At 38.9% G+C, this 25838-nt stretch overlaps 1 protein-coding gene across 3 annotated transcripts; it reads left to right on the top strand.

Annotated features, from left to right (window-relative positions):
- Positions 1–6655: 6655 nt before the first annotated feature.
- On the top strand, positions 6656–13086 carry LOC147494214 (alpha/beta-Hydrolases superfamily protein). 3 transcript variants are annotated; one of them, XM_086566722.1, is made up of 8 exons: positions 6656–6927; positions 6997–7277; positions 9616–9779; positions 9895–9950; positions 10067–10119; positions 10454–10574; positions 12307–12404; positions 12749–13086. In XM_086566722.1, exons 1-8 carry the CDS (start codon positions 6798–6800, stop codon positions 12818–12820), a joined length of 975 nt encoding a protein of 324 aa, XP_086422848.1. In that variant the 5' UTR covers positions 6656–6797; the 3' UTR covers positions 12821–13086. The 3 variants fall into 3 exon arrangements, with proteins under 3 accessions (XP_086422848.1, XP_086422849.1, XP_086422850.1); XM_086566723.1 differs by having other exon boundaries at positions 6662–6906; XM_086566724.1 differs by having other exon boundaries at positions 6798–6927; positions 7001–7277.
- Positions 13087–25838: the final 12752 nt, after the last annotated feature.

The following is a 25838-nucleotide window of genomic DNA, read 5'->3' as shown; positions in this document are numbered from 1 at the left end:
AAAGACCGATCCGGGGTATGAGATTTGTTTGGGCTTTTGCAGACTACTTTGATTTAACTGGCATTTGTCGAGATGGTTAAGTAGCCGGTGCCGCGAATCAATATCTTTAATAGTTGGGTTTACGGTTGAGGTTTTAATATGATAAATGGAAGTGTATTATTTGATTTTCATGCTAGGACAGGTTGTAAATTTATGAAATGTTAGAAATACAGAGGAAACTCTGTCGAAATTTCTTTGAACGCGATGTTCAAAGGGGGGTTTTATACTTTAGTTCTAGTTTGGACTCGTGTGAGTCAAACCTGCTCACGTCTTGGTTTATTAGACGGTTGAATATTTGGATCAAGCTCTTTTATCTGAATATTCAATTGTTTGGAAAATCAGGGCGTTGCACTAAATGCCTTTTTATTATGCGTATGGTTTGTTATGTGGTTAGTAGGAAGTTAAGGCGCCTCAGTGGAGGAACTACCTGCCTTACTTATTGTAGTTAAGAATGTCGTATTAGTTGTTGGGAGTTAAGCTACCGGTGGAGGAACTAAGCGCCTTATGGATTGTGTATGTATATGTATAAGTATATGTTGTATTCTAGAGCTACTCACACCAAGCATTTTATAATGCTGACCCGATTTGCATGTTTGCTTATCGGGTGTGTTCATTAAATAAACATAGTTGATAAGTCTTGACATGTTTAGTGTTGAAGAAGGTTGGTTGCTGTTTGTGGTTTGCGTTAGCGTCGCATTTCAAGATAGGCTTTGTTTTCCTTTGAGGTGATATAAATTTTCAGTTGAGACAATGTTATTAGTATTTTCATTTGTAAATTTAAATAAAGAGTTATTGAAAAAAGATTTGTAACCTAATCTTATTTGTAAATTTTTGTAATGAAGAAGACTTTTGTTTAAATTAAAATTCTTATTGGTTTTTAATTATCCGCATATTTAAACTGTTTATGGGTTTTTGGGAGTTGAGAGTGCGTCACACCTCGAAGATCGAAGAGTCGGGAACAAATATTGTTTTTTCGAATTCTGTCGAAATTCGGGGTGTGACAGTTGGCTTGTCATTGACGACAATGTATTGCTTTGTTGTTAGCTTTAGTGTTTTTGGGCATGTTTTGAAATCTTTTTTAGTGTAGTCTAGATTGGAAAGATTGTTTATTTTTACTTTTTTTTTGAGTAGTTGAATCTTAGTTGATTCAAAGAAGCAACTTTTAGATTGATAAATATGAACTTTATCCTACTTGCTTGGACTTGTTACTGACTGCGTTGAATAAAGGGCTTAAGGTTGACTTAAAAGATTTGATTAAGAACTAGGAATGATAGATGGTGGTTAATTAATATAATTTGCAGTATATTTGTGCTAGCACTTTAACTGTTAGTTGATTCTTTTGAACAACCTTACTTGATTATTAACTTCTATGGTGAAATGCTTTGTTATTGAGGGATGGATCTATATGTGATAACCATGTTGGACACTTAGTGTTCGGATCCCTGACTTTGATCTCAAAGAGGCAGTCTGTTTGCAAATTTAAGCACATGAACTCTTTTAAGAATTAAGGCTCCCCCGGCCCCAAAGCTGTTGGTTACAAATGGGACATAGTGTACAGTATTGTTTACACAGGTGTTTTACATAATTGGTCTCTATATTCGTAGATGGCCTCAATAACATAAAAGTTTAGAACTACAAATAGAGTAAGAGCAATGCTTCATGTAGAGTAAGAACTACATGGGTGCTAAAAAGTTGTTAGGTTGGAGGAGTAGTACTTTAGGTCGCGATGAGGCACCTGAGAAAAAGAGAGAAAGGGGAGATAACACCTCGGTATCAGTCCGTAGAGGGGATCGAAAAGCGGATGATCCCAGTAATGTAGTTGTAAGTGGTGTAGAGTTAGAAAAGAAAAAGAGAAGAAAGAAAAGTGTTCCGAGTGATGTAAGCGATAGTGATACGGATAGTGATGAAGATGTAGATTTAGATGAATATGTAGATTTAGAAGATGTAAATATAGATTGTGGGAAGAGTGTAGTTGTAGATGATGATGATGGTGGTGGTGGTGGTGAAGAAGAGGATAGTGAAGAAGATGACGGTGAAGAAGATGACAAAGAAATGGTTGATGATGGAGAAGAGGAGAGTGAGGATGAAGAGGAGGGTGAGGATGAAGAGGAGGAGGAGGACAATGTTGAGGTAGCCCCTGTACCTCCACAGGCTATTGTGAGAAAGTCTAAGAATGACTTGGAGTTCTAGAGAAGAAATTATGGAGGTGGCCCTTATGGGACAAATCTTTTGTATGACTATACGGTGCACGTGGCTCGCGATCTTTGGGAGGGACAGGTAATATCATATAGTATCTATTAGTATTTAAATTTTTTATTATGAAATCTTGTGCATACATTAATACTGAGTTTTTGTTGTTTTAGGCGGATCGAGGAGCGTTGAAATGCAATGGGCACTTATCCAAGTTGGTACAATGGGATATCGTCGGAGAGTGTTCAGACTGCTCACATTTTCATGAGGAGCTTCAAAGGACAGGCTTATGTGCTCTAATATTCGGTGTATACAGGCATCAGGATCCTGTGTTGGTCTCTGCGTTTGTAGACAGGTGGCATCCAAAGACCAACACCTTTCATATGTTGTGGGGCGAGATGACAATCACGTTGGACGATGTTTCCCAACTACTTGGAGTTTCGATCAGAGGCAAAGTAGTGACTGGGGACACTGATTTGAGTCTGAAACAGACAAAGAAACTCCTCCATAAAGGTCTTGACATACCCATGGACAAGATAAATATAGAGATGAAAGCCAATAAGTTCACTTCCAAAGTTAGGATGGACTTCTTGTTGAAGACATTTGCTGGGAAAGTGGCGGATGAAGATTTAGGAGATGAAAATGGGGTTGTTGTGAAGAAGGCGCCAACCCAAAAAGAGTTGTAGTTTGCAGTGAGAGCTTATCTCTTATTTTTCTTTGGATGTACCGCATTCACCGACACGTCTGGAACTGCAGTTCCCATTTGTTATCTGAAGCTGCTATTGAAATTTAACGAGATCAGAGACTACGCGTGGGGTGCAGCCTTACTGGCATACTTGTACAGGGGTCTTGGGACTGCGACAAGTGCTAAGGTGAAGGGTGTTTCAGGCTATTTAACTCTCCTACATGTATGAGTATTTTCGTTTTTCTTTTCAATGTTAATTTTATTTATCTATTAGAATGTTAACTGGGTGTCTATAACTTGAGCATGTCGCGTACTCATAGGCACTCAGTTACTCAGTTGAGTTATGCTAACACAACAGAAGCATTGAACTATACTCGAGCGATACTTGATGATTTGACTTATTCCGATGTAAGTATTTGGGTTTGTAAATAATTATATTTATTAATTGATTATTGGAGTAACTGGTTAGTGATTGATTTTCTCAATCATATGTTATTTGACAGGTTGAATGGTATCCCTATGATAATGTCCGAGCCACACGCCTGGTGGATGAAATAACTTTTTTCGAGGGATTTATATGTTTTCTTGATGTTATGGAGCATTACAATATTTCTAGGGTTATGCGTTAGTTGGGACATGTTTAGTTTGTACCCTCAGATCCCCAAGACCAAAGACCTCGACGAGAACCCTTTCTGGACGCGGCTATGACATGAAATATAGTATTGTGCATGCCTACTGGGGTAGATGGCAAAATCACATGATACAACCCCAAAACCAAGGACCTACTGCTACTTATTCATGGGAGTGTGAGAATAGGTACATGTATTGGTACGAAAAGAAAACTCATATTCGAATGATTAACCGTGATCTTCCTATTCATTTCTCTCTACAGAGTCGTCCATATCATAATCTGGTGAGTTAATATTCGAACTTTAGTTTAGTTTTTTTTTTTTCTTTTGATCTTTTGGAAATGTATATACTAATGTAGTTTTACATTTTAATTTTGGCAGCACCCCATTATCGATGAAACTACTCGCTTGCTCCAGAGAGGCTTGCAATTGAGTGGGACTGTGATTCCAGAGGAAGCACGGGACGAGTTCATGAATGCATATAATTTGACCCAGTACAAGTTCTTTGGTGGACGATATCGCGCTGATTGATACATCTTAGATAGAAAATTGGTTGTGTTGGCATGTATTCGGTGTTTAATGTATTATGAGAATTGATGTATTTTTAAGTTCGAAACGGACGTCTTCGTATTTGTCTATGTTTAATAGAATTTTGTGGCGGTGCTGAGTTAGAATCAGACTCCTCTTAAAAGTCCCTCTAATCTCGGACATCTGAATCTCTAAAATCGGGTGAATCAAGTAATACATACCTAGAAAATCATATCTGTTTGTGTTTCCTAAAACCCTTTTCACCTGAGCATGAGACCCTTCGACTCTATTGGTCGTTGTACTCCCAAAGTGAATGTGTTGGTCTGTCCAACAACATACGAATCGATCTTTGTAAGACAACCAAGTCTCTCGCAAATAACTAACAAAATTGGAGTACTTAACCCTGTAATATTTTTCCAAACCATCCCATCTACACTGGAAAATAACCTCTGTCTTCGATTTGACTACAGTGTTCCACGAGAACTGGCCTTTCTCTACAAGTTCTGTGGTTGGAAAAAAATCAAGACATTTCTGAAGGACACACATAGCGATATGCCATCTACAGAGATGCTTGTGTGCATCAGGGAACACAATATCAACGACACACATCAAGGCCAACTCACTATCAGACACGATCACAGATGGCCTTTCGTCACCCAACTAGCCGTTAAACTGATGCAAAGCCCACTCATAGTCTACCGTTGTTTTAGACCGAAGCAACACTTGATAGACCGTGAAAGACTTCCATGTTGAAGTCACCCCCACAAACTGTACAAAAGGCCATCGATACCTATTGGTTTTGTAGGTGGCGTCTATGATGATAATTTTTGGAAAAGTCCGAGCCAGCTTAACACCCTCTAGATTGGCCCATAACAACCTCGTTATCTCATCTGTATTCGTATCCTTTCTCACCTCCTCGAAATAATGGTTTTTTGCTAACATCTCATGCAATCTTTGCATTTGCGTGCGACCGTTCATATCCAACGTCCTCACCTTGTGCCTTGCATTATAGACTTGATTTATGCTAGATAGGTTTTCAGGATACCTATTTCTGATGGACTTCAAAACTTCTTTAGGCTTAACTGAATTTTGAGTCATCTATGACAAGTACTCGAATTGTGGAACGGTCAGCCGAGTAGCAAATGCATGTCCTTCGAGGGTATTCGCCAGTGGATGGTTGTGAATACCATTAACAACAACAATTTTCCAACTATCCACAGTGTCGCGTTGGAAACAACATCTTAACTTAAATGGACATCCACATTTTACTGTTCTCGTATTTTTCTTAGTAGCCTTATCTTGACCCACCTTTTTGTGTGAACGAAATATACCCGAACTCTCACAAGTTAAATCCAGCCTTGGTACTAGATTCCCGTTAGCATAATGCGACTTCCCAATTACAACAACCACATTACATTGTTTTCCCTGAGCAGTTGCCCAACCAATTACCTCATTACGTGTATGAAATACCTAAAGATATGAAAGAAAACAACAATCAATACACTAATATAATTTCATTTAGAAAATAAAAACAAATAAAATTAATGCCTAATCTCTATCTCATATGTAGTAAATATTTATGTTGTATCAATTGAAAGCGGTTGAACATCATCTACGTCATTTGAGTTTTTAGAGTTCTCGGAATCCCACATAGGATCCTGCATGAAGAACAATTGTTAAGTGATATATTATACAAATGGTTTTTGATACAATTTTATTAGAATTGTAATTACGTACTTCATCGATTTGGTGAAATTTCATTTCATTTTAATAATTTTTTCTCATTCGATGTGACTAGGTCGTTTGGGACTACCCAATTTGATGTGGTCATATCTTTTAGACTGAAGTTAATCGATGTAGCTGGGTTGTTTGGAACTCATAGCTATCGATGTGACTGAGTCGTTTGAGATACCCAATTTCGATGTGGTTGGGTCGTTGGGGACTCGAGAATTTCTAAAAAAAACTAGTGCGTAGATTCTAAAAAACTAGCTAGGTTTACTTTGTATCCTTGAGGATTTCTTCCCATCTCCGTATCATCTTCGGTTTCACTTCCCATTGCAAACTTCTTCAGTTTGAATATTTTCTTTCATTTGGTCATCTTCCATTTCTCTCTCTTCTTTATTTTCTCTCATGTGTTCATTAAATTGTTTATTTTCGTGTTCTAAAAAGTTATGGTCTTCCATTTTACTGTTTCGAAGTTCCTCCACTAGTATAGTTTAGGAATTAGGGATTAGAAATGAGGAAGAAAAAGAAAAAAAAAAACTAAACAGGTTTTCAGGTTACTTGTATTTAGTTGGAGGGGTGCCCAACACAAATTACAATTTTTTGTGTAAATTGTAAATTTGTAAATTAATTTTTTTTTTTTGAGTTCTGCCCAACACAAAATAGCGAGTACCCTAAAAAATCTGGGTAGCTCAATTGGAATCCATGCTTAAAAATGACATGGCAAAAAGAATTGTGGAGAGTGGATAAAGTTTTTAGCAACGAAGGTCGACAGAAACTACGCCAAGTCGCCACGTGCCAAACAAATGAGGTCCCCACTTGACTAGTTAAATCACCGTCTCTATAACGGAGTAACCGACGCCTCCAAACTTAAAAAAAAAAAAAACCAATAATTAAAGCCACGTGTTTAAATATATCTGTCCCTGTCTCATCACAATTCCCAACTAACTCTGTCAAAAAAAAAAAAAATTCAGTTAAGTTATTTTTTTCTCTCTCTCTGAGAAATGGATTGTAAAGATTATTCAGCTGACCATCTCGTTATTATGGTTAATGGTATTCTGGGCAGTTCTTCAGACTGGAAGTTTGGTGCTGACCAATTTGTGAAATCATTGGGTGATAAAGTTATTGTTCACTGTGAGTTTTATACTATAAGAATAATGTTATTTATTATTATAATTGAATTAATGGATATTTTGATGACAGGTAGTGAGCGCAATGTATCGAAGCTGACTCTAGATGGTATAGATGTTATGGGTGAGCGATTGGCTGAGGAGGTGGTTGAAGTAATACAAGGAAAACCTGGCGTACGGAAAATTTCTTTTGTTGCACATTCAATGGGAGGGCTAGTAGCAAGATATGCAATTGGGAAACTGTATAGACCACCTACTACTGATGGAGATTCCCAAGTTACAATATGTGGCCTGGACCCACTCAATTTTGTCACTGTTGCTACTCCTCACCTCGGTTCCAGGGGTAACAATCAGGTTTATTTTTTTCTATTGCTACTCATCAACATCTTATTCTAATTATCATGTATCTTGCTTGGAAATACATGTATTAGTTCATACACCTGGACCTATTATAAATACATTTTCTTTTTTGTTTTAATGGGATACTTTTTGGCAAGTAAATTTATATTATTGCTGATGAAGAAGAATGTTTAGAGAGAGAAGAGAGTACGGTTTAATTAGTTTCGGCCTTCTATCACACTTCTTATATAGGAAAATTGTCTCGTTTACAGTATGAAAAACCTCAAAAAAACTCTGGGTTCTAGGGATTAAGGGAGCCCACGACCCGGATGACACTTCCTCACTCGTCCTGTTTAGCTATTCTTCTTCTCTTTGATCAGTCATTAACAGGAGTAATCCTGATGTTCTCCCTCCCAACCCCCTTTCCTTCTTTTTTTTTGCAGGTTTTGCATTGTGTTTTTTTTTATTTATAGCTTGCTAGAACTTGAAACTAATTTTTATTGTTGTTATTGTGATGTGTGATTGACTATTACTGGGGTCCAGTCTTCATACTTTATTTGGTTGTGAGTTTGAGTTTATTACTTTGTTGACTAGACCGTCAACTGTATGAGATATCATTTCAATTAACCTATGTTACATGGACACACCACATTTCAAAAATAATCCGTGTCGGATACGTGTCCGTGTCCGTGTCAATGTAACTTAGCAATTAACTGATGGGTACCTATTCCCCTTGGAAACAAATCCTGGCCGACATACAGTCCAAGTGTGTTCAAAGTCTGCATAAAGTGTTTTATCCCAGTATAGACATTCTCCAAAACCTAATCTTATCCCCTCTCTGACCTTGGAGGAAAAGTCACTCCTAGAGTTAAAAACCTCTCTCATAATGCCTTTCTAAACCTCCACCCATAAACTCTGTGCTCAGCCTAAAGGATTAGGATGATAACTGTTCCTAGACAATCATACATAGACATTCTTTTAAAGCTTGATGAGACTGGAGGAATATTGGTGATTCAGCAGCTCTATTTTAATTTTCTATTTATTAATTTTAGTCAATAGCCTGCTAAGAAGATTGAGGCGTTAGACATGGAGAATTAATGAAACTAGATTGCGCTTGAGAAAATGGCCGTGGAGTTTCAAAAATGAGATTAGCCTTTGCAAGGTTATTCTCATGATTGTATGCCAAAGTGGGGCGGAGGATTAGAAGTTGTCTTGCCTTGGAATCCATTTTTTTCTCTAGCTGGCTATTCAAGTGTACAAAATACAAACACTTACAATCCGTCGTCTACCTGTTGCGACCTCAATGTGTATATGCAAACGCTATTCAGACTAATCTTTATGTTGCAAGGACACTTTATTATTTAGGAACTTGCGGGATGTTTGATACCATGTCGTACGGGGTGTTTCAGACACATTTGAAAGTCCTTGTCTATTACATTTTTTGGTCAGTATCGGAAGCTTTGTACTTCTTCTGGACAGCGACGGATAGATGTGGTTTACATAGCTGTCACAGAATTATATTATGTTTGATTCTAAGCAAATTTCTGATCTTTAATTAGGGAATCAAATGTTTAACTTCAAAGGGATGTATTAAAAAGTGTCTTATAAGATAAGTTCCTCCTAGGGATAGTGAGCTTGGGGGTTACTCCACCCCATACGACCTTTGGATAAGGGCCAAAACAATGATTAGTAGATGCATCATGTGTGGAGGGCAAATGAAAATAGCTACTCATCTTCTTGTCGACTGCCCCTTCCATATAGCCATGGAGAATTATTTATGACTAGTTATAGAATTCCATTTCTGTTGGTGTTATTGGACGATTTGAGGAAGTCTTAACTGATGCAAGTCTACAACCAATCAAATAAGTGAACTGCAGAATCTTTTTACCCACCAATGCAACTATGGAACTGGTCATATCGTCCGTCTGGGATTTTGTCTTCATGGATATGACTGTAAGGGACTTGAAATTTGATGAGCTTTTCTTTGGGTGGAAGATTGCAAGTTTCTTCAGCTGTTCGATCTACTTTGTTTTGTGGGATGTAGTGCAAAATCTTTTCTCACACTCTTCCTTTTCACAAAACGTTTCCTGTAATCAATATATGACTCAATGGTCATTGTTGAATACTTGAATCTTTATTAATTTACTCATTGTATTATACCTTAGAACTGTAGCAGTGATCAGTAGGTGGTAAAAGTTATTAGTTTTGACTTTTGAGTAGATTTAAGAGTTCGGCTTTGTTAATATTAATAAGCTTATAAGAAGCCATCTTTCCGCCATTAGCTGCTATGGTTTTTGTTCTTTATATTATTTTTCTTAATTCAATAAGTGTAGGACCTGTTTGTGGTTTTCAGGTTCCCTTCCTTTTTGGGGTAACTGTATTTGAAAAAGCTGCAACGAGTGTTATTCATTGGATATTTAGAAGAACTGGCCGGCATCTTTTTCTAACAGATGCAGAGAAAGGGGAGCCTCCACTGCTTAGACGTATGGTAGATGATCATGGTGACCTACACTTCATGTATGTGAGAGTTGATTGTTTTTCTAGTTTTTTTTTTGGTGGTTATGGGATTTTCTCAGATGCAATATTCAGCTATTGAATTTTTTGTTCATGATTCTGAATTGCGGCTATGTAGGTCCGCTTTAAGAGCATTCAGACGCCGCGTTACATATTCAAATGTTGGCTATGATCGTATCCTTTCATACTTCCATTGTTCAATTATGTATTTACGTGTACCTTCCCAGGAATTCAGCGTGTCATGAAAATCCTTTGCTTGTTTTTGTTTTTCTTAATTAAATAAAATTAAGATATTGTAGGCTGGAGAACAGCATCAATTCGACGTGATAGTGAACTTCCAAAGGTAAATTCTTTCTTCTGTCTTTCCTGTTGTTTCCGTCTCTTTTTTTCTCACGCACAGGCAAACATCCACGAACTACTATGCTTCTAGGTTACATTGACACGGGTAGGTGTGTCCGTATCGGACACGGATACGAATTGTCGGACACGGCAAAATATCAAAATTCGAGGTAAATTACACACAATATGTGTCCAACACGGACACGTGGATACGTATCCGACACGGATTTTTTTCAAAATATGGCGTGTCCATGTAACCTAGCTATGCTTGCATGCTCCATCCACAATTGCTTTAGTACTCTTCTGACAATACCTTATACTTGTCTTCTTTTTACTAGTGGGAGGATTCTGTTAGCGAGAAGTATCCTCATATTGTATATGAAGAACGATGCAAGGCACTTAATGACGAGAATTGCGTGCCCATCTCAGCAGAAAAAGGAAGCTTTGAAGCTTTAGAAGGTATGTACTTTTCTCAATCAACTACATGACTCTTTTAAATATGGTTCTAGTAAAATTATATTATTCCTACTCTAGTCCTCTCAGACATCATAGATGCAACGTGCCCCCTCAGAAATGTCCTTTAGAACTCTTACAGTTCTAATATAACATCTGAGCGATACCTTTCCTTTTCTAAAATAGTATACTATTTTGATTTTTGAGTTCCATAGTTTTTAACCTAGGTTACATTGACACGGGCACGCGTGTCGGTGTCCGACACGGATACGGGGTGTCGGATACGGCGAGCAGTTGAAGATCGACATGGAGACATGAATAGGAATAATTAATTAATTTTTTAATAATTATAAATTTATTAAATTAGATGGTAAATCAGAAATTCGAGATAAATTAAACACAGTATGTGTCCGTGTGTGTCCGGCACGGATACGGACACGAACACGAACACGAACACGTGGATACGTATCCGAAACAGATTTTTTTCAAAATATGGCGTGTCCATGTAACCTAGTTTTTAACTGATTAAATAAAGTGTAGCTCCATAATATGTTAATTTCTTTTTCTGCATCTCGAATTTTGGTTTACAGGGGATAAATCTACTAAGCAGTATGATTCTCGCGTGTCGCGTCATATAAAACTAAGACAAGATGGTTGTGATTACTTTTTCTTGTTTGTATGGTGACGTCCAATATGTGTCGTGTCAAAATGGTTTTTTGATTTCAAGGTCAAATACCACTAAAAATTTAATTATCATGGTATCAAAAATGCAAGTGCCAGCTAGCTTAGTTGGTAACCTTTGGGTGATGATACCAGAGGTCTGGGGTTCGAACCCCGCCAGGTTACAATTGATGTCAAGATTACAGTCTGGAGTCTGGACAGTCCATGATATACTACTAAAACACAATATGAAGAAAATTTTGGTTTGTTTATACAGAGTTGTAACATAAAAGAAGAATTGTAATATCTCTATACCGAGCAAAAAAAAAAAAAAAAAAGAATTGTAATAGTTGAGGATATAACTTTTCCTTTTCAGTGACTCGATAAATTTTCACCATTTTTTCCACTTAACTAAGTTTGTTTGAATTTGTCAGAAAATTTTCGTAGGTATTACTAGACCATTAGAGACGGACCAAGTGTAGACATGGTTCGCACATGGCCAACCGGTTATCCTACAAAAGGATCAAGTTCTATTTTCGGTGAAGAGCATCTATCCACCATTAAAGAACTCATTTCTAACATTGTCAAAAGAACAACTTGCAGAAATGGGAAAACAGATTTAGTGACTGGAAGGATTTTAATATCAGAATCCAGCTATGATTACTTTGTTTGTTCATGAAACTGGAATAACTGAAGAACACTTACTGATTGTAGGGTTAGATGGGAGTGTGAAGAAAATAGAATAATAGAAGTAATAAAGAAAATGAACAAAAGATGGCGCATGTGGATGATTTGTGAGTTTAACCTTGGAGTCAAACTAGAATTATTACTTCTTTTGTTCATGGAACTGGAATAACTGAAAACATTAGATACTTACACATTGTATTGGTAGGATCAAAGTTTTTAATTGAATTTCATTAGCCTTTGAAGTAATTAAAATCCGTTTGATACCTTTTATGTCTGTCTGTTGGTCTATGCACTATGATCCTGTTAATTTCCTTGTAAAGAATAATACTATCAATAATAATAACAGTAATATTAAGTTTCAAATAGTATATTCATATGTTTTTGTTTGCAGAGGAGATGATGGCAGGACTCTCTCGTGTGACATGGGAGAAGGTAGATGTTAGCTTTCACACCAGCCGGCAGAGATTTGCTGCACATAGTGTCATTCAGGTTGGTTACTCTCTCTCTCTCATATAACTAAAAAATTGTCGCATGACCAGTATCAATGTATGATGTAGCCAAAAAAGAAAATATTAATAAATGAGCTCATATGCATCTTTCATTCTTCTAATAGAGTGGTAGACATATTAGTTCTGTTCACACTCCCACACATTGTTTTGGATTAGCCCTTGAAATTGATCTATCACTGTTTCTATTTACCTTTCTTTTTATTTTGTATGGATGGAACTTGTTTCGTTGTTTTGAAGATTAAAATGGTGTAGTCGTTCTTCTGGTTGACATTCCTCGCATAGTGCTTTTCTGCCTTAATTTGATGGTGCAAAATCTTTGTACAGGTCAAAGATCACTTCGTGCACTCAGAAGGTGCAGATGTAATTGGACACATTATTGACCATTTCCTTGCCTAAAAATGTTTTCAAAGATGTTGAGATCGATCAGATGTTACTACTTTCTCCAAGTTGCTCTGTATGGTTTCACCTCAAAACCGTTGAAGCTACATTTTTAGCTGGCTGCACCGGAGAAGAAGAATTTTCAAGAGAAAATTTTGTTGATTATTTATTATTTGACCTGTAAATAGTGCACTTTGTTTTATCAGTGCACTTTTATGTATCAAACCAAAAGCTTTGATGTCATCTATTTCCGCTGATCTTCAAAGTATATATATCTTCTAAAATGGATCTTCTTGCCCCGTCGAGTAAATTATCATTTGATCAGGATAACCATGTGAGGTACATTTTGCCATGTGTAGGCTCCTCAGCACGGATATAAAATCTTCTTGGTACTTTTAACCCTCTTATAATTTTCAAATTTCATTATTGCTGTGTGTGGACACTGAATCCATATTCCATGGAAAAGGAGAGAAGAGATAAGGAAAACCCGGGAATAAAAGAGCAACTATTTATAGACAACATAGCAAATTTGATTGATTTAGAAGCAACTGAAGCACCAGTTTCTCTCTTGAGATTGGTGGATATATTAGTGTAACTGGACTCGTGGAACGGGTTTAAATGGGTTTCTTTGTCCTAAAATAATGAAAAAAAATTAAACAATGGTTATGCAGAATTTTAGTATAACTCAGCCCTTCTAACTCTCAAACAATTCTTGATACGAAGATAACTTTCCGTCTGAAGTTGAAGAGTAACGTGGGTACGGCGTACGCAACTGCATAGCTGAGAAAGAAACACGCAAAACAAGTGGAAGTGCACTTGTAACTGCTGAAAACAAACTTTCCCTCCATGATTCGGCCCTCAATATTTTGATCTGTACTGACGGAGCAATTTGGGAGCTGTTCTACAAATGAGGATCATAACCTTTTGGTATCCATATCTGACTCGTAAAGGCCAACCAGATACGTGTTGGATATGACACTTGAATATGATTCATAACAAGTATCAAGGATTCGAGACCATCTCCAGTAAATGACTCAATCTAGTACAGTAGATATCTTCAGCTCTTTAGTATAGGTATAAGTGTTGTGTGTGCATATTTTAGCAAATAGATATGTAATACATGGCAGCATCTTCTTAAGGCTTGGATATGGTTTTGGTGTGGGTAGAAAATACAAGAACACATTTCAAGTCCAAATCCTCTCACTTCCTAGGTTCGAAAGTGAGATAAGAAGAAGATGTTCGTGTGCTTTGGAATTAGTTTGTATAGTAGGTTCGTATAACCAACTTTTAACTATGAACTCCAAATCCGGAGCTCAACTACTAGGCTCGGAGCTCTAACTTTTAACATGTTTTTCTGTTGTTTAAATCAATAAAGGAGACCTATTTGACTTGGGAAACATGGGGCTTCTAGAAAAGTTAAGATGAGACTTAACAAGAGACGGTCTCCTAGTTAAACAATAATTTGGAAACCTTATCTATTCTTATAAATATAATAGTTGAACTACGCTTTGAGTTTGATTCCTATTGACAGGATACATAGGCAGCCATTAAAGAACGTGATTCAACTCATCATCTTCTACATCTCTTCTTCTTCTTGATCCAATACTTCTCATTGTTCTTTGATCATCAACAAAATATTTGTGTTTCTAGATTAGGAAAAATCATCACACAACTGGCGCGGTTTGTGGAGAACGAAACCATACATAATTGATTTGATTTCTTGGTCGAATTTTTTTTGGTTCTAAGTTCTCCTAACCACCAATTTTTCTTGGGTTTGTTGTTCTTTAATATAGGATATATATATATATATATATATATATATATATATATATATTGTTTCGACCAAATATGATCAAAACACCAAGTGTTGATGGAAAAAAGGCGAAGAACGTGAAAATTATATATATATATATATATATATATATATATATATATAGAAAAGTAATTAGAAAAATGATGGTGATCGGGGAATGATGATGGTGATCGGGAATGATACCTTGCGGTTGCCTCATTACCCAAATTATCGGTGAGATCAAGTCTCAAGAACGTAGTTTGAATGAAAAATAGTTTGGTATTTATATAGGTAGAGTAGAGAGTCCTTGTAGCTCAAGTAATCTTGTAGCTTGAGTAATTGTGATATACTATAACTTTCAACCGATAATTATCTATTTGATAAGAAGCGAATCGGACATAAATCAACGTATATTAGTGGCAAGCCATGTGGCTAAGGTTTCATACCTTAGTCACATGAGTTAATGGGCCCATTGATCCATGATATTGCGAATGGGCTTTATAATTGTCGGTAAATGAATAAAGTGGAGACTCCTACCAATGGATGTTTGCCACGTAGGTGGGGTCGAAAATCGCCCCTCTTTGGCATGCGAACAAAGTTCATATGGCAAAGAAGAAAAAAAATGAGCGGAATGTATAACGAAGTGTCGATGCGAAAAGAAATAATTGGAAAAATTATTTGTGGGAAACCGACAATATTGTTGAATTATATAGATGACACGAAATAGAATGAAACGCCCCCAATGCTAACTTTAAGCTTGCAAAATTAGATTGAGCTAAAAAATGCTCCGACGCAGAACGTGAATTTAAAAGCGGGTAGCGTCATCGATGATGATGACATAGCGTGATAACCGACTAAGCGGCGTAAAAAATCGTTCAATTTAGATTGACGAAATTAAACGTGGTAATTTAGCCATATTTTGTCGGGCGATATTAACGACAGCTAAGCGTAAAAGCGTTCGACTTAGACCCCACGAAATTAAGCGTGGTAATTTCGCGAGTTTGTTGTAGCGATAATACGACTAAAAGCGGCGTAAAAGCGTTCAACTTGGATTGACGAAATTAAGCGTGGTAATTTCTCCGGATTTTGTTGTAGCGATAGTAAGCGACTAAAAAGCGGCGTAAAAGCATTCATCTTAGATCCATTTAAATTAAACGTGGGTAATTTCGGATTTTTGTTATAGCGATAGTAGCGACTAAGCGGCGTAAAAGCGTTCAACTTAGAGGACCGAAATTAAACGTGGTAATTTTCGCGGATTATGTTGTAGTGATAGTAATGACTAAGCGGCGTAAAAGCGTTCAACTTAGGCGAAATTAAAGCGTGGTAATTTCGCGGATTATGTTGTAGTGATAGTAACGACTAAGCGGCGTAAAAGCGTTCAACTTAGATCGACGAAATTAAACGTGGTAATTTCGCCGATTTTGTTATAGCGATATAGTAACGACTAAAGCGGCGTAAAAGCGTTCACCTTAGATCGACGAAATTAAGCGTGGTAATTTCACAGATTTTGTTGTAGCGATTATAAGGTTCGCTAAAACCAAAATCATACCATTGAGGCGAAGTGAAATAAGCGCTTCTTTATTGATTACCGAGTCTTAAAAATGCAAAGATAACAACGGAAAATACATGCCCGAGGCGGAAACAAACTAAATATTGTATTATTTTATTTTCTCGGGATAACGGAAAAACACAACTAAAATCTACTTATAGAACTTGTGCAGATGAAACGCATTCCACGGCTTATCGAGAACATTCCCATCTAAATCTCGGAGAAAATAAGATCCTTTGGTGGCAGGGCGATCTATGATGTATGGACTGTCGGTTTTTCTCAAATTTATTGGAATCTATCAACCTCGTCTTTCGACAGAGTACCCAGTCATCTTTCTCAAATACTTTAAGTCGAACTTTCTTATCATATTTTCGTTTCATATCAGCTTGATAACGAATTAACTGTTGAAGACCAACATCTCTTGTCTCATCTATCAAGGCTTTGGCTTGAGCAAGTGCTTGATCATTCGACTCCAATTCCACGTTAGAAGTTCGTGTGGTTGGTGTCATCAACTCTGTAGGCAAGACCGCTTCCATACCGTAAGCAAGATTAAACGGAGAAAATCCAGTTGAATGCTTAGGTGTGGTTCGATAAGCCCACATAACCGCAGGAAGTTCCTTAACCCAATTTCCTTTGGCCTGTTGAAGTCGTCGCTTGAGCATTGCAAGAATGGATTTGTTAGTAGCTTTAGTTTGTCCATTAGCTTGAGGATGGTATGGTGCCGAGAAATTGTGATTAATCTTTTAAGTCGAGAACAAAAATTGTCGAATTTCTTGAAAGATCAAATTGTTTGCCATTGTCGGAAGTCAATGATGTTGGAATACCGAAGCGACAAACAATGTCTCGCCATAAGAATTTTTAACATCGAAGCATGGATGCGGGCTAAGGGCATAGCTTGACCCACTTGGTAAAATAATCGATTCGCGACGAGTAAGAAACAAACACCGCCGGGAGCTTCCGGAAGAGGACCGGCGATGTCAAGACCCCACTTTGCAAAGCGGCCAAGGGCTCAAGATTGGATGAAGTTCCGATGCTGGAAGATTTCCCATGTTAGCATATTTCTGACAAGGAACGCACTTCTCAGACAAACGCTTAGCATCCTTTTGCATGTACTGCCACCAGTATCCTTGTGTCATTGCTCTATGAGCGAGACTTCTCCGGGAGTGGTTCCCACATAGGCCTGAATGAATTTCCGCCGGGAGACGAGCAAACCTTCACTCTGCGGAGACAACGAGCATAGGGTTAAGACTTGTGCCTTTGCGATAAAGTTGCAACAGACCGTTCGAAGTCGATATGAGACAATATTTCCAAGCATCGCGTTTGACACGATCACCCACTTTATGATCGGGAGGCAAGATGTGATCATGTAAATATGTGATATAAGGAAGACGCCAATCATCTTCGTCACAAGGTGTAAGTGGAAAACTTAGCTCTATATCAGGAACCTCTGGAGCATTGTCAGCTTCATGATCGTCGTCGGTATGGACCGAGACAATATCATTGACAGGATCATTGTGGTCATCTGATAGCATAAGTTGTGGATCAAGCGTTTTCTCTGCAATGATAGCTTGATTATCAAGATCACGCTTGCGCTTCCGAGTCAGCACAGGAGATATCAAATTGGCATAACGTGATTCCTCAGAAAATGTCTTGATGAAAAAAACAACTCTGAGTGATGTACATATCGCGCACATCCTCGATGGACGGTCGATACTCGGTTCCTTTTGAAATTCAATGGTTATCCGGGCGAGGCTTATCGACTTAACGCGGCGGATAAATAAGCAAGAGATCCCGATGTCGCGTCGCCATGACGCGAACGCCGCGCAATCTTGATAGAATCAAAATTTCGAGCAATCCGATGAATTAAGTCCACATAAAGCTGCCATTCTATCGTCCACGAAGCTGCATCACGATCCACCAAACTGGCTAGCGACTAACTTAGAATCGTGAATAATTGTAGTTTAGTAAGCCCCAAGTGAAGAAGCGATGCTGAAGCCGCCAAATGACAACCTTCGTGCTTTTCGGCCTCATTATTTGAAGCGTCAAAACCCAAACGACCGACTTCTCAATTTTTCTCCATTCGGGTTGCAAGATTACACACCCAATACGGAGCCATACTTATTATGCGAACCATCGGTGTAAACAATCCAACAATCGCCAGATACATCGATAAGTTTGGCAAAATCATCGTCCACGAGAGGTAATGGCGTGTTGTCGGCGACATTCTCTTCGTCTAGTAATCGTCGGACATAAGAATATCCTAAATTGGAAAATCAGCCATTAGCGAAGCCAAAAGCTTGTCCTTTCTCGGTATGCGAAGTTTCAAACACAATGCTATAAAGCGCTAAGGTAACTTTCCCATTCTGCGAGGCGACTTGATTCACGGGCATTGCGAAAAGCTTTCGCAGATGGATATTCGATATAAACTTTGACGACTTCGTCCACGGAAATAAGGTTTAAGGCGTCGGGCGGCATGAACCAAAGCCAATGCAATTTTCTCCACTCGAGAATATCTTGTTTCAGAAGTTGTAAGAGTCTTGCTAACAAAGAATATGGGGCGACCATCACCACCGTTGACAAATAAGGCGGCTCGCACTTTACGGCATGATCGATTGGCGGCTAAATCTGAACCTATAGGCTGCCCGCCGTTTTGGGCTGGGGCAAGAACCGGAGGTTGGACTAAGTATGCTTTCAAATGGCGAAATGCAAGTTCGCGATCCTCCGATCAAATTGATGCATCTTTCAATGTTTGGAAAAAGGACGACATCGATCGAATACCGAGAGATAAAGCGATTTAGGGCGCCAAAGCGTCCGTAAGTCGTTGAATTTCTTTCTTTGACGCCGGAGAAGGCATTTCAAGGATAGCTTTCGAATCTGATCGGATTTGCTTCAATTCAGCGTCTAGTCATCATGTATCCTAAGAATTTACGGATGATAAACCGAAAGAACACTTAGCGGATTCAAACGATGTTGAAATTGGAGAGTCGTCAAAAACAGCTTGCAAATCGATAAGATGATCGGTGCTTACGTAGATTTGACAACCATGTCGTCGATGTATGGTTATTCGTCTTTCCAAGTATGTCGAAAAAAATAGTGTTGACTAGCTTTTGATATGTGGCTCCGGCATTTTTCGGACCGAAAGGCATTACCGGTAGCGATGAAATGCCTTGGTGCGTAATGAATCTGATGAACTCTTGGTCCTCAATGAATAAGCGGAATCGATGATAAACCGAATAAGCATCCAAAAAGACAAACGCCGAAAACCGGATGTTGCATCGACCATTTTCGGATATAACGAGGCAATGGATATGGATGAACCGGACAAGCCTTATTGAGATTTGTGAAATCGATACAAACACGTAATTTTCCGTTCTTTTTAGGCACTGCGACAACATTTGACATCCATGTTGGATAAGTCACAGGCCTTATAAAGTTAACAGACAAGAGACGGTCGATTTCGTCTTTCACTTTCATCTTTCTATCGGGGGCCATCCTTCGGGGCTTTTGTCAAACTGGTTTTGCATTAGGATCAATGTCGAGTTTATGACAAGCCACCGAAGGATCTATACCAGGCATTTGCTTTATTCGCCAAGCAAACACATGATTATTCTTCCGCAATAACAAAATAAGCTCTTGTCTCTTCTCTTACGGAAGTTCTTTGAAATAAAAGTAGTCTCTTGAGGGGAGTTGGCCAATTTGAACTTCTAAAAGTGGATCGACCGTCGGGGTCCTTCAACATTTCTATTGGCGGAGTAAACCGAAGGTCCCGGATGTTGTAATTGCTATTTGACGGCGTTGGAACTCGAATAGTTAGATCCAACAACTTCGGACTTCTTATAATCATCGAGAACATTGTCGTGGCAAATTAGAGATGCCGGTTGATCATTGCGACCTTACATACTTTTTATTGAATGGGAACTTGATGGCTTGATGATATGTTGAGGCGGATGACTTCCATATAATGAATCAATCTCTACCAAGGATGACATTGTAAAGGGGATTTACAATCCATCAATAAGAAATCAATATTGACTTCTTCTCGCATAAGAGTGACCGGGAGAGACACCTTTCCAACGCGAATGAGTAGCGGTACCATCAAAACCAACGATAGGCATTTTCGGGGTGACCAAGTTATCAATAAAAGGAATCTTTGCGATAACACCCGAAAACATGACGCTAAGCTGAACTACCGGTGTCAATCATTATCGTTGTGACACGATACGGTGATATCTGCGCAGTTATCACGACAAACATCATAATGAGGAACATGCGCCCATTAGATCTTGGTCAGTGAAACATAATGGTTCATCTTCAATAGTCTCGGTCGCGAAAACCTTCCACGAAATTGATCCCGTTAACCGTACAAATTAGGCGGATATTTGACTTTAGAGCGGCGAAAGCGGTTTTTCGGTGAGTATTGGACAATGAATCAATGATGGCATGTCCAACCTTAATGACATTATGATCGGTGATAGTTAAAGCTTGAGTTGTTACTTTCTTACGCACATATTGATCAAGTTTCCATTTCGCACAAGCTTTTCAATTCTTCCCCCAAAAAGACCGACAATTCTCCTCGTCTCATGACCATAATCATTATGAAATTTGTACCATAACGATTTATCGCGAGTTGTTTTAGTGTCGCGCGCTAAGGGAAACGGGCGGAGTGAGCGGACTCTTATCCTTGATTTTGTAAGTAAACTACCGCGATATTTGGTATTAAGCGGAGTTAATTCAAAATCGTAAAAGGCTTTCGGTCCCGGTCGTGGAGTCTTCTTTCTTATATATGGAGGCTTATTGGGTTCTTTGTTGATCAAAAGTCGGATTCTTTCTGTTTATTTCGCTGATCATTGAAATCCTTTCCTTTATTATCTTTGTCACGAGAAGTTCGAGCAGCCGTGTCGTCTTCAACATTGATAAATTGTTTAACGCGTTGGTATAACGCACGTCGGGAAGATGGAATATCCCAAACAAGAGAGTTGTATAACTCATCTTTATCAAACAAGATAGCTTCTTTAAAAGCATAAACCACCATTAGATCGGATTGCTTTCGAAATCTCTCAGCTACTTGGCGGAACGCAGCGATAAAACTACGGAGAGTTTCCTCACGCGTTGTTGCTTGATGTTGAAAAGAACTCGGACTCCATTTGGACGTTTGAGATTATGATGAAAACGTCTTGAAAACTTTTCAGTTAAGTCCTTGAATCGACGAATAGAGCGCGGAGGTAATTCGCTAAACCATACCAACGCTTCCCCTTTTAATGTAGAAGGGAAAAGTTTGCATTTTAAAGCATCATCACCTCGATAAAACCGGTTTGTTTTTGTGAAATTAATCACATGAAGCATAGGGCAACCCTCGACATCATCATATTGATCAAACTCTGGTTGTTTGAAGTCTTTGTTATGAGTAGCCCTTTGGACGGCGAGAGAAAATTTGTCCAAAATACCATCTTCAACTGCCAGATTTTCTAGTGTCGATTCAAAAGGATCATTTGTCGAAAGAGCTTTTTAATCATTTCTCGACCGTTGAGGAGTCATTAGATCCGTATCTGTTGGATCGTGATCATAGTCAAGATGGCGCCTATGGGGCGAACGAGCGAGAAGAAAACGGCGAAGATTCATCGTTTCCGTGTCGAGATGATTGTGGATGGTACGTTGGGCTTTTCGATGCGATAATGTTGAATGATAAGAACGGCGTTCTTTGAAGTGTTTCACCATCCGATGGTTCCGATCATGAGTGCGATCATTATTACATTCGCCCTTTCGAATTCCTCGGGACTTTGCCGATAATTTGTAGGATCGTGGGGTGCGGTCGGACGATTATTAATAGTACCTTGCCTACCGAGAGAGCGTGACCAAGTGGGTGGAGATTTCTCGGCGGAGGTCGGGAATTCGTAAGCCCATTACTCTTAACTTCGTTGATGGCTGTTGCGAATATCGCGAATCTCATCCTCACCACTTAAGCGATCCCACACACTATTATGTCGTTGGCGTGTGTGGCGTTGTGGTGTGACAGATACAACATCATCTACGAGTGGGTGGCGTCGTTTAAGATGCGTCTGTAGTAATTATTCGTTTTCGCGGGACGGTCTTTAACTTTTAAAGAAGTGCTTCTCGAGACATATGACTTACATTATCCATCGAAATTTGGAGAATCGTCGGAAGCAATAACCTCATTGAATAATTTGGCGATTGGTGGAACGACGGTATTTGAAGGTATTATCTTTTGTCCGCCAAGTTGTCCTTGACCATCATGTTCGTGATGATTGTCGATAATCACATATCGGGACCTTGAGCTCTTCGGTATCGTCATAACTTTCGCAGAGCGTGATCGAGGGGTGTAGTATAAGAACCCAGACGGCGCCAATTATGTTTTTTGACCAAATATGATCAAAACACCAAGTGTTGATGGAAAAAGACGAAGAACGTAGAAAAGTAATTAGAAAAATGATGGTGATCGGGGGAATGATGAGACTGTACCTTGCGGTTGCCTACGTACCCAAATTATCAGTGAGATCAAGTCTCAAGAACGTAGTTCTGAATGAAAAATAGTTTGGTATTTATATAGGTAGAGTAAAGAGTCCTTGTAGCTTAAGTAATCTTGTAGCTTGAGTAATTGTGATATACTATAACTTTCAACTGATAATTATCTCTTTGATAAGAAACGAATCTGGATATAAATCAATGTACATTAGTGGCAAGCCATGTGGCTAAGGTTCACATGAGTTAATGGGCCTGTACATTGATCCATGATATTGCGAATTGGGCTTTAGCCCTGTCGATTAAACGAATAAAGTGGAGACTCCTACCAATGGATGTTTGCCACGTAGGTGGGGGTCGAAACATATATATATATATATATATATATATAAACTTTGATTCAAAATCATGGTTACTACAAGAGCCAACACGAATCAAAGTAATGAAGGGAATGAAGAGATCAATAATCCACATGTTACTTCTCAAAGACAATCTGAACGTAGAAGAGATCGTCGTTTTGGACAGGGGCGTGAAGAAGATGAGCCTCACAATTATACTCCCCAATCTGCCATAACCAACCAAGCCATCATGGATGCTGTGATGGCCAAACGTGGTCGACAAGAAGCTCGTTTGCGTTTTTTCCAAGACTACTACTGCACGAATGAGGGTCGTTCACCTCCAAGAGTGTTGCCTACTGATGGAAACTCGAGCGGGCAGTTCCGGCCACCAAGTCTCGACCATGGCGAGGGTTACGTCCCTACGCCTTATATCCCTTACTTCGTTGGGTATCATAGCGACCAACCAGATTCGGATTATAATTCGGAATTGGATCCAACCCGACACTCGAGTTCACACGGAACTGACTTCTCTTGGTATTCAAGTTCTTGAGGTACGAGGGATGGACGTTCGAATGTGTTTACCCGGAATCCACAACTATTAAGGTCACCCTCGGTACGAAGAAGACTTTTAGTTCCAAGGGAACCTTTGTTGCCTCGGAATCCCTCAGTTCCCCGATCCAGTTTTGCAAACTCCTCCACTCGATCTTGGGAACCGGAACCACATTATCATCGAGATGAGAACTATGAGAGTCCAGGTCCGAGGTACAACAACGAGAGAACTCCAATTCATGAACCGACTACTCTCACAAAGCTCAAGGCGCAAATACTGGAGGAACTGCGAGGTTCGAAACCAACCAAGATGGATGAGTCAGTTGTTTAGTCAACAATCGAGGGAGACATTGGAACTCCTTTTTCACGACATGTTATGAGTGGATACATCCTCCATGATTATAAACCACCAAAGTTCTCTAAATTTAATGGCAAAGGAGATCCGATCTCTCATGTGCTCGGTTATCGTCAAGCAATGGTGGGTCTTTCTAAGAAAGATCATTATTTGTGTCGGTATTTTGCTTCAAGTTTGACAGACTCGTCACTCATCTGGTACACGAAGCTACCTAGGGGCAGCATTCACGAGTTTAAGGTGCTATCCATTAATTTCATTGCAAAATTCAGTTGTAACCGACCCTACATTAAAACTGATGATGCACTGTTTGACATGAAAATCCGAAAAGACGAGCATATCATGGATTTCACCAAAAGATTTAACGAGGTTCAATTGCATGTTGACAACGTCGATGAGACCCTCGCCATTGTGGTCTTTAGAAAGGGATTAGATCCCACTTCTGGTCTATACATGTATTTGAAGAAAAAGAAGCATATGAACATGACAAAGTTGCAGGCTCGGATCGATAAGTATGCGGAACTGGAAGAAGACCAATTGGATAGGAAATCTTCTCATAAAAGAGTGATAACAAGTGTCACCTCCACTCCTGTTGGTAGGAGCTCTGCTAGTCATTATGATGATAGGAAGTCCGAGGAATCACAGTTGGAGCACAAGTCAGCCGACAGGAATTCCTATAAAGATAAGTCCAAGAGGCAGAAGATTGGTGACATGTCAGGAAGTGAGCAATTATCCCCACAGGATAGGGACTTTACCACTTTAACTTATCCTTATGAGGACATCTTTGAAGTTAACCACGAACAAGATGTTCATGAAAGATCCTCCAGCGGTGAATCTCGATGCTAACATGTACTGTTTCCAAGTAATGTTACACTACTTTTAGCTTCTAAGAGACAAAATTTTCACAAATTTGGATATGCTTCCACTATACTGGGGGCATGATCTATGCCAATCAATTCTCAATAAAGGTTATATTTCTCTTTTCAGAGCATTGTTTCTTTTATAATTTTCTGTCGGGATACTTTTTGGATGTTGGGTGAAAGATCCCATATATTGGCCAAAGTTGTATCAGAACCTTTAGAAAGCTTTCTCGAGATGATGAGTGAAAGATCTCATGTGTTGTTCCCCGTGTGATGGAGAAAGTTTAACTTAGCTTGGGTTTTATCCTCCTAAGAGCAATTCTAATGCCTTATGCTTATAAGTGTCGGTTTATGCATTAGATATTAGATCATTTAAGGACTTTACAGGAAATAATACAGGGGCACACCCTACGTTCCTATAAAGTCTTATTTTTTAACAAAACTAAATGTATTTATAGGAATTGACACAGGGGCAAACCCTATTTTCCTACAAAACCTTGTTTTTCTAAGATTCAGAATACGAATTTGTATAAAATATAATTCGACACTTTTGTCATTTTCCTTCAACAGTCGAATGTGCAGCCATCATCTAAGAGAAAAGTGAGGCATCTGTGTATACATATTTATACAAATAAGGAGAAAAGAACATTACTTCCTCGCTAGTCTGGAACTTCACGTTCGGAACTTGTCCAAGTTCGAAACTCCACTTCCTAGCTAGTTAGGAACTCCACATTCGAAACTCTACTTCCTAGCTAGTCTGGAACTCCACGTTCGGAACTTGTCCAAGTTTGGAATTTCACTTCCTAGATAGTCAGGAACTCCACGTTCGGAACTTGTCCAAGTTCGGAACTCCACTTCTTAGCTAGTCAGGAACTCCACGTTCGGAACTTGTCCAAGTTCGGAACTCAACTTCCTAGCTAGTTAGGAACTCCACGTTTGGAACTCCACTTCCTAGCTAGTCTGGAACTCCACGTTCGGAACTTGTCCAAGTTCGGAACACCACTTCCTAGCTTGCCTGGAACTCCACGTTCGAAACTTGTCTAAGTTCAGAACTCCACTTCCTAGCCAATAAGGAACACAGAAAGTTCAAGTTTGGTACTGTTCTCTCGAGTAACAAAC

This window comes from Coptis chinensis, chromosome 6 (genome assembly GCF_015680905.1).
Source record: "Coptis chinensis isolate HL-2020 chromosome 6, ASM1568090v1, whole genome shotgun sequence".
In the NCBI taxonomy this organism is placed as follows: domain Eukaryota; kingdom Viridiplantae; phylum Streptophyta; class Magnoliopsida; order Ranunculales; family Ranunculaceae; genus Coptis; species Coptis chinensis.
This window is presented reverse-complemented; position numbering and strand designations above follow the sequence as displayed.

Bases quoted from the DNA above. Each gene is read 5' to 3' on its own strand.
- LOC147494214 (XM_086566722.1), top strand. From the start codon at position 6,798: ATGGATTGTAAAGATTATTCAGCTGACCATCTCGTTATTATGGTTAAT. The intron at 6,928-6,996 runs GTGAGTTTTATA...TTTTGATGACAG, and splicing joins TGATAAAGTTATTGTTCACT to GTAGTGAGCGCAATGTATCG. The intron at 10,575-12,306 runs GTATGTACTTTT...TTTTGTTTGCAG, and splicing joins AAGCTTTGAAGCTTTAGAAG to AGGAGATGATGGCAGGACTC.